The 10109-nt window shown below is 36.8% G+C and overlaps 2 protein-coding genes across 2 annotated transcripts in view; one reads left to right on the forward strand and one right to left on the reverse strand.

Annotated features, from left to right (window-relative positions):
* cd44b (CD44 molecule (Indian blood group) b) overlaps window positions 1-9473 on the reverse strand; it is a 113167-nt gene extending 103694 nt beyond the window's left edge. The window contains exon 1 of the mRNA XM_052544511.1: window positions 9278-9473. The gene's annotated coding sequence lies outside the window, so the exon portion shown is untranslated. The remainder of the gene's footprint in view (window positions 1-9277) is intronic.
* LOC127946922 (uncharacterized) lies at window positions 718-9485 on the forward strand. Its single transcript, XM_052543735.1, has 4 exons — window positions 718-1535; window positions 1822-1977; window positions 3845-4034; window positions 9328-9485. The coding sequence occupies exons 1-4, from the start codon at window positions 1437-1439 to the stop codon at window positions 9483-9485; spliced, it is 603 nt and encodes a 200-aa protein (XP_052399695.1). The 5' UTR covers window positions 718-1436.
* The last annotated feature ends 624 nt before the right edge of the window (window positions 9486-10109 follow it).

Genomic DNA, 10109 nt, shown 5'->3' on the forward strand with positions numbered 1-10109 from the left:
CCATATGGATCCACTGGAGGGCTTCCGGATTTTGTTGAACTAAATCTGATCCTTATTGTGCATGGCCAGCCTGTATTTGCTGTCAAGTGTCTACATTCATGGTAAAGTGAGCACCTTAGGGCTTTTGAATTGGAATCCACAAGACAAGTGACAGTCTGCGAGCAACTAGAATTGACAGACTCCTATCCCCTTGCAGCTTACGCTGTTGAGCAAAAGCGATTTGTCACCTTGAAGCATCATATACCCATACAAGATTAGGTATTTATATACAGTATATATTTATTTTTTCGTTTGTTTCTAAATCCTCAATTCACTGTCATTAGTTAAGTGTTTCACATGACTTTCAAACTTACTGGGATCTGAAAAAATGCAAAACTACCCAAAAATGTCACCCAGAGGCATCCTTTACAAGTGACCCATATCTAAATTAAAATTGTAAACTTTTTGATTCACTGCATGCCTAAATTTAACTTAACCAAACTTTTTTTTTTTATAACTACAGAATCATCATGTCTGCCCGACTTCGAGTTATACTGGAAGAAGAAATTCGCAAGCTTTCCTTGCCTTCAGGAATACCGCAGACTCTAGAGGAATTGAAGCATATTGTACAAGAAACATTTGCAATACACCAAGATTTTCGTTTTCAGTTCCAGGACCAAGATTTTAATGGTCAGTTTTTTACTCTCCTTGAAACTAATGAAATAAAGGACAAAGACACCATCAAGGTGGTCCTTGCTGAACCAGTTATCACAGTAACTTTTCGAGATTCTTCTAAGGATCAAGGAGTCCCGGATAGCTTTGATAGCAGTTGCACTGAGTTATTGGAAGATGCTGGTACCTGCTCCACTGCATCCAGCGATACCACAATTCTGTCTTCTCCAGGTAGCACCTACTTCCTTTGTTCTGTGCCTTGGCCAGCTCAGTTTGTAATTCCTACCTTCTCTTTTGACACGGAGCTCATTCTTCAAGCAGCAAATGAAGCTAACCTAAAGGACGGAATCTTACTTTGCAATCCTGCAGTAAAATCCAACATTCTGGACAAACTAGCAGAGAGCATCTTTGTCTACACCGCCTATCCATCAAGTGCACAAAGGGAGCAGGTTGCTGAGGCCCTGGTTATGAAACACCCATGTTTGAGGGACCCAGTATCCTTCAATGGTTTATATAGTTGGCACAACAGCCTGAAGTACAAACTTGGAAATTTCAGAGCAAAGGTGAAACATCTTGGAATACCAGAGCTAAATGTCAACTGTCTCAAGAGAAAGTCAGCTGCAGATAAAACCCCAGCAAAAACTTAAAAAAAAGCAAAGAAATCTGAGGTAAATTATCTCCCGCCTCATCCTCAAGGCGAAACTGATACATCCCTTGAAAAGTAGAGAGTGGAGCTTCTCTACGAGTACAAGAACAGAGACAACAACAGTGTCATTAATGAGAAGATGGCAAAAACCTTCTCACTGCGTCGTAAAGATGTGATCCAGAAACCACTTGTTATTGACTTAAATGCTCGATGGCCTGCCCTGCTTGAGTATTCCCAGGTATGTAGAACATTTTAATACTTATCTAATTGCATTTTAAAACTTATCTAAATTCTGATTGGAATTTGCTGAAACTAAGCTGCTAACTTAACTAAACTGAAACCATGCACTTAAATTAACTCTCATCCGGTGCAGCATCCCTTTCCAGACATCAGGCCACCTAAATGTTCTTCTTAGTGTATTTCTAGGGTTACTTTTTCTAGCTGGTATACTGTTTCTCTTCCCTCTAATTCTTTTCTTTCAGTATCTCATGATGTCTCTCCATCTCTCTTGGTCTCTTTCTCAGATCGAGGAGGAATTCCGGAGGATCACACTGAAGCCACTACAGTCCACATTCTTTGGGAAGTTGGACGAAAACACGCCTAAATTGTTGAGACTCTACAGGAGGAAGGGAGGAGCTGTTGGGAAGAAACTTGATGAGACCCTTGAAATCATGAATGAGGCATGTACTTTTAAAATCTGTATCTGTACTTAAAGGGTCACACAAAAATTGAATTTCTGTCATTAATTTCTTACCCTCATTTCGTCCAAAACCGTAATACCTTTCATTTTCGGAACACAAATTAAGATATTTTTTATAAAATCTGAGAATTTTCTGACCCTCCATAGACCGCAATGTCATTGCAACTTTTAAGGTCCAGAAAGGCGGTAAAAACATTGCTAAAATAGTCCATGTGACTCCAGTGGCTCAACCTGCCATGAAGCGGCGAGAATACTTTTTGTGCATACAAAAATAATGACATTATTCAACTATTTCATCTCTTCCATGTCAGTCTCCTATGCTGTTCACATAGTAAACACAGCGTTGCCTTTCCGTGTTCTACTTAAAAAACGCTGCCGGTGTTGAAGTGCAACTCTGTGTTAACTCCTGTTCACTCCTCCATAGGCTGATAGGTAATGGGCTAGTTGCATATCTCCGCCATCTTGGATTTCCGGTCTTGCGAGTGTGTGCGTAGATATTTCCGGTTGTGCTTAAAGTCAGTGCAGAAAACTGGAGGTGTCCAAATATTACCTTCTATATGTTTACAGGATTTATAATATCACTTCATATGCAAATAAGATATACACTGCTATTATCACTATTCTATAAATGTTAACTGAGCCAGTGGATTTGAAACTTGTGTATGTTTGGGTCTGGTGAATGAATTAAATACACTAATGTTCACTACTGTTCAGGAAATGAAAGTTGAACTCATGGCGTGTATACACAGCTATATAATGTATTTTATCTTACCAAATATGTAAATGTACAAATTACTTATTTCTCGAAAATGTTTGCATTATTATTATTATTTTTATATTAAATATTTACCTCGTGAGACGTGGTCTGCGATTTATCTTCAGAAATATCTATTTCTCAATTGTACACATACATCAGTCTGTTTCATTTTCACAACATATTTTATTATTTTACACAGTAAAAAATACGTGACTAATTTTAATATGTTTAATCTGATAATTAATGCAAAACAATAACAATATACATAGACAGATAAAGATTTATGCTACAGATCTCATAAAACAAATAAAAACACATGAATGCAAACAGCGATCTTTTATTTAATGCAAACATACCATAATTATATTACGTTTAATTGTACAGTTAGTTATAAATTATGTTATCAAATAAAGTTAATAAAACATGCTTTATCAGAAATCTCTGTGCGTCTTGTTTGACAGTCAGAAACATTTATCTTACATAACAGAACAAAACCTGCTCTTCAAAATGAAAAGTATTGCATATTTGAATGGTTTGTGTTTGAAAGAAGAAATCCCTGTGGTCCTGACCTGACGCTGATCCGCATAATCAACAGAAGAATAAAGCAATCTCCGCGTTGTATCTTGATGAATTTCCACACAGATGTACGCAAAATATAGGGAGGATGTTTCCCCATGTTTTTGATATACCACTATCGGCTGTTAAATTTGAAAATCATTAATTATATACATCTAGCCAAGATCCATGTGCAAGTTTCCATTACAGTCAATGCGAGCGTCGCAAGACCGGAAATAAGTACGCACACACTCGCGTCGCTGAAGCTCACCGGCGCCATCTTGTGCACCTAGCCCATTGCATCTATCAAGGCCCAGAAAGTTAGTAAAGACATTGTTAAAATAGTCCAAGTGACTACAGTGGCTCAACCTTAACTTTATGAAGCGACGAGAATACTTTTTGTGTGAAAAAACACACAAAAATAACGACTTTATTCAACTATTTATTTTCTTCTTATTAATGACAGAATTTTTGGTTAATCCATTTTTGGTTAAACGAACCCTTTAATATAATTCCATATTTCATATATTTGTAGGACAACAGCATTGAGTCCAGAAGAGAATCTGTAATCAGAGGCCTCATTCTCTACCTTGGTGAAAAGACAGAGGAATTAATCAAGGACTACCGGGTAAAGAAATTATATTTCTTTACCATTTTCCAGAATTGTAGCCTACCTGAAATCTCCAGAAGTGCAAGGTGTCAGGGTGCTCTTCTGGAGACTCCAGGTAGGCTACAGTTCTGGAAAATGGTGGCGCTGGAGACTTAAGGGTTCCTGATGATTTCAGACTTAATTTTTCACCTTAAGGATTAGTTCACCTCAAAGTTGAAAATTGTCACCATTTACTCACTCTCAAGTTGTTTTAAACCTGTGTGAAATTCTTTCTTCTGCTGAAAACAAAGAAAGATATTTTAAAGAATGTCGGTAAACAGACAGACTCGGGTCCCATTGACTTCCATAGCAGGAAAAAATATATACTATGGAAGTCAATGGGACCCAAGTTACAGACATTCTTCAAAATATCTTTCCCAAGATTCAAGATTGTTATTGTTTATAAATGTAGGCAAATCCATGTGGGAAAAAAATTGGCTTAAATCACAACACTGCAGCAACCACATAATCCCACCCAGATTTTTGTTCAGATGGAGAGTAAAGAGCTAAATGCATTCTTCACGTTAGCAAACAAAGACAATTTCTCAGGATTTTTTCAATGCACTTTCTCAAGTTACACTAATCCTATTTCATATAGGGACCATGTTTGTGAGTCTGTTAATGTTAAAGGTGCAGTTGAAGGAAAGATGACAGTTAATAAGTCAGAAACTATATTGCACCATGTGAGTTTTTTTTTTCAATAAAAACCCAAAGAAACTGAAATGTAGGTTTCTTAGAAGATCTCCATTGTCACACGGGGATCATCGTGTGCAAGCGTGTTACTGTACAGGACTGAAAAACGCAATTGTAAAAAAAAATATTCTGTAAATGTCCCTGAATTGTTTCTTCTGAAGACAATAAAGCCTGTCACCTTTACTTAATGAGCTTTCCTCTAGCACCACCATGAAGCACAATTTTCTATTGTACACAATGTCTCAACCTGTGAGGTGGATATATTTTATAATACTTTGTTTTATTCTGACCTTGTCAGTTTTTACTATCAAATGGCAAAAATGTCAGCTTTATGTAATGTAATAACTAGATTTCCATATTTGATGAGTACATTCTACTGGCATTCTGTTTACAAGTACCAGTGTTGAACTTTTACTATAGTAGTAAAATAAGTACTATTTGCATAATTTATACCTTCTTTAGAATTACTCAGTTGCTAATTAGAATATCTGAGTACATGTAACTTTTAAATACACTAACAAATTTTGAAAACAGTAGATACCACTTGAAATTTGTTATATTGAAATGTAAAAATTAAGTTGGATTCAATCAAAAATACATATTTATAATTCTTAAAGTTGTGTAGATCACACACACACAACTGATTAGATCAATGCTAAAATTAAGTTAACTTTATGTGCAAATTTTATTTCAACAAACAGAAAAAGTAGTTTGTACAAAGACTATTCTTGTTGGATCTACATAATAAAATTATGCAAAAGAATTCATAATATTTTTTAAGTAAATCTAGCAGATAATTTTTATCACTGTGCTGAGCTGTTAATTTGTCCCCAGCTTATCAGACAATGTTAGATGTGAAATAATCATTGCGTCCATAAATAATTTAGCATTAAAAGTAAGTGCATTTCTAATACAGTATTGTTCAAAATAATAGCAGATCAATGTGACTAACCAGAATAATCAAGGTTTTTCGTATATTTTTTTATTGCTACGTGGCAAACAAGTTACCAGTAGGTTCAGTAGATTCTCAGAAAACAAATGAGACCCAGCATTCATGATATGCACGCTCTTAAGGCTGTGCAATTGGGCAATTAGTTGAATTAGTTGAAAGGGGTGTGTTCAAAAAAATAGCAGTGTGGCATTCAATCACTGAGGTCATCAATTTTGTGAAGAAACAGGTGTGAATCAGGTGGCCCCTATTTAAGGATGAAGCCAACACTTGTTGAACATGCATTTGAAAGCTGAGGAAAATGGGTCGTTCAAGACATTGTTCAGAAGAACAGCGTACTTTGATTTAAAAGTTGATTAGAGAGGGGAAAACCTATAAAGAGGTGCAAAAAATGATAGGCTGTTCAGCTAAAATGATCTCCAATGCCTTAAAATGGAGAGCAAAACCAGAGAGACGTGGAAGAAAACGGAAGACAACCATCAAAATGGATAGAAGAATAACCAGAATGGCAAAGGCTCAGCCAATGATCACCTCCAGGATGATCAAAGACAGTCTGGAGTTACCTGTAAGTACTGTGACAGTTAGAAGACGTCTGTGTGAAGCTAATCTATTTTCAAGAATCCCCCGCAAAGTCCCTCTGTTAAAAAAAAGGCATGTGCAGAAGAGGTTACAATTTGCCAAAGAACACATCAACTGGCCTAAAGAGAAATGGAGGAACATTTTGTGGACTGATGAAAGTAAAATTGTTCTTTTTGGGTCCAAGGACCACAGGCAGTTTGTGAGACGACCCCCAAACTCTGAATTCAAGCCACAGTACACAGTGAAGACAGTGAAGCATGGAGGTGCAAGCATCATGATATGGGCATGTTTCTCCTACTATGGTGTTGGGCCTATTTATCGCATACCAGGGATCATGGATCAGTTTGCATATGTTAAAATACTTGAAGAGGTCATGTTGCCCTATGCTGAAGAGGACATGCCCTTGAAATGGTTGTTTCAACAAGACAATGACCCAAAACACACTAGTAAACGGGCAAAGTCTTGGTTCCAAACCAACAAAATTAATGTTATGGAGTGGCCAGCCCAATCTCCAGACCTTAATCCAATTGAGAACTTGTGGGGTGATATCAAAAATGCTGTTTCTGAAGCAAAACCAAGAAATGTGAATGAATTGTGGAATGTTGTTAAAGAATCATGGAGTGGAATAACAGCTGAGAGGTGCCACAAGTTGGTTGACTCCATGCCACACAGATGTCAAGCAGTTTTAAAAAACTGTGGTCATACAACTAAATATTAGTTTAGTGATTCACAGGATTGCTAAATCCCAGAAAAAAAAAATGTTTGTACAAAATAGTTTTGAGTTTGTACAGTCAAAGGTAGACACTGCTATTTTTTTGAACACACCCCTTTCAACTAATTGCCCAATTGCACAGCCTTAAGAGCGTGCATATCATGAATGCTTGTTTGTTTTCTGAGAATCTACTGAACCTACTGGTAACTTGTTTGCCACGTAGCAATAAAAAATATACTAAAAACCTTGATTATTCTGGTTAGTCACATTGTACTGCTATTATTTTGAACAATACTGTATATCTAAAATTAGCAAAGTCTTTGCTAATTCTCTCTGCTTTAAAAGAAAGATTTGAATCAATAATAATGCCCAAATACTTAAATTGTGGCACAATACCAATGTTTTGACCTGAAATCGTTATGTTTGACACAATGTTACATTGTCTTTTTGTGAAAAACATTCCCACAGTTTTATCTACATTTAGTTGAAGGCACAAACGATTTAGCAAACCTGTGATCTGGTCCATGGCTGTAGTCAGTTTGTCAGCAGCCAGATGTTTTGTCTTGGCATGCACATAAATTACAGTGCCATCCAGATACATTATTTTATTAATATCAGGGCAAACTGATGGCAGATCATTGATATATAGGCTAAACAAAAGCGGGCCAAGTATTGATCCTTGTGGCACCCCGGTGCATAAATTAAGAGCTAATGAGCGATGGGTGTTCACAGAAACGTAATTGAGTTCTACTAGTTAATTATGACTCAAACCATTTGAATGCAGGAGAAAAATTAAAAGTAGAGAGTTTGGCAATAAGGACCTGATGATTGACGATGTCAAAAGCTTTAAAAGATCTAAAAACACACCACCAACAACACCTCCTTTGTCCACCATTGCTCGAACAGTCTCTAAAAAGAAACAGTTTGCAGTTTCTGCAGAGTGATGGGCCCTGAAGCCAAACGGCATCGGATGGAGAAAGTGAATGGACTATTATTAAAAAAGGAGACAAGCTGCTCTGATACACATTTTTCAGCAAACTTGGAGACCACAGGTAAAATACTAATTGGGCGGTAGTTAGATATGTTCAGAGGGTCATCTGACTTAAATATGAGAGTTACAATTGCAGTCTTCCAGGTAGTTGGAAATATCCCCTCAAATACTGACTTATTTACAATTTGTGTAATAGGGTAGGCTAGATGTTCTTTCAGGAATTTAACAATTTTAGAGTACATTCCATAAATATCTTTTGTTGATGACATTTTAAAAGAATTAAAAATTGCCTGGGTTTTAATTTCAGAGATAGTTTGAATGCTAAAACAAGGCTTGCTTTCATCTAATTTGACAATATCTCCAGTTTTAGGGGAAAATTCTGTGCGATTTCATCCACAGAATTGATAAAATATTCATTTAAAGCTACAGCTATTTGTGCTGGATGTTGTAATAGTTTACCATTCATGTTCAACTCTAACTGGTTTCTTAGCCTATGGTTAATTCCCATCACATTAATCTGTTCCCAGATTAGCTTTGTATTACCCTTTCCCTCATTAATAATTGTCATTAAAAAATTGGCTTTAGCCTTTCTGATCACTTTGATTACTTGATTACGTAATAAAGTGAATCTATGCCTATCACTATTTAACTTTAATAATGTTTTTAATGATATTTTTAAAGCAAAGTCTCTTTCTTCCATCAAATTAAATATTTCAGTATTGAAAATGATCCATTTCATTCTTTGAAATCCTAAATTGCTCCACGGGTTTATGATGAAAGCGCTTTCTTGTAAGTTTTCTCGAAAGTAATGTCAGATTATGGTCAGACAGTTCAGTAATAAAATTAAATGTTTTTACAATTCGTTTGGCTTGTTACTGAATATTAAATCTATCTGTTTCTGAGATGATGTGGTTATATGAAAATCATTATTAGAGGAGGGTGGATGATGAGCACAAAAGACATTTCAGATGAGAGCACTATATTTTTAACCCAATACACTCCAAATCATGGTCAAAAGGCCAACATATCTGATCACAGTTGATGATATATTTTATGTAAATCATGACCTCTCTTCCTTCAGACCTGTCCCGTCTAAAAATATTATACCCTGGTACCTGTAATGCAGCAGATGGAGAGTTGTTATGTAACCACGATTATGTCAGGCCTAAAAAGTTTAAGTTAGAGTCAGTAAGAAGATGATGTGCTTGTTCAGACTTTGATGTGAGGCTATGTTATGGCCTCCAAAGAGACCCTTAGGTTTGAGTTGATGATCCCAAATCAGTCGTGAGTGATTGACGGTTTTAAAAAAGTTCAGTTGGCAGTGTTTTTTCAGAGCAGGTTTTATAATGCTTTTGAATCAACTATAGGTTGAACCATTTAGATTTTCACGCTTACCTTGAGCGCAATGACCAGTTACCGTGACATCCGGACGATGATCCCGTAAGGTCAGAAACGTAGGGCAAGGAAGGAGATGTTTGCTCCTCCACGGCGAAAGCCCCGCCGCCGTCGATCCACGCGCCGACAGATGGCAGCCCAGGCCCTCGGCGCTCACCAGGCCCAGCGTCACAGCCCTCGCTGTCCTAAATCCGCTCCCCGTCACTAGTATATCCACCTCCCTCAGTGGCGGTTGCAGCGAGCCCTATTTGGGTATGCTTACGACCTTGCAGCTGGTACCGCGGGGAATCGGACCTATAGGCACGGGTGCACCCCAGCAAACAGGGGACGTCCCCCGGACGTTCCGAACGTCCGCTTAGGTCCGCAGTACGTCCGCTTTTTTTTTTTTTCGGAGGACATTCGTCTGAGATAATTTGTGAACGTTGCTGTTTCGTCCCCCATCTGCCATTTCCATTCAAACACTTGAAAAATTCAGTCCTTTATCTTTTATCATCAGACCTGGCCAATGTTGGGCAGTAGTTACATGTAAATAAATTACGTAATTTAATTGCAAAATAAGTAGCTGTAATCTGTTACAGTTACTGAAAAAGGTGTAATTAAAATACAGTTAATTATGAAATTGTTAATGATTACAAAGGGAGTTACATTTGAATATTTTCACATATACATATTTAAAATATGAGACACCAATGTTTCTGTATTCAGAATATGACAAATGCTTATTCCATAACTGTTATTTCCTATTTTCCTATTTTGGTTTATATATATGATTATTTATTTTATTTATCTATTTATTTTTTAGAATAACTGCCTTTTTCCAAGGCATTGTTAT

Source organism: Carassius gibelio, chromosome A25 (genome assembly GCF_023724105.1).
Source record: "Carassius gibelio isolate Cgi1373 ecotype wild population from Czech Republic chromosome A25, carGib1.2-hapl.c, whole genome shotgun sequence".
NCBI lineage: Eukaryota > Metazoa > Chordata > Actinopteri > Cypriniformes > Cyprinidae > Carassius > Carassius gibelio.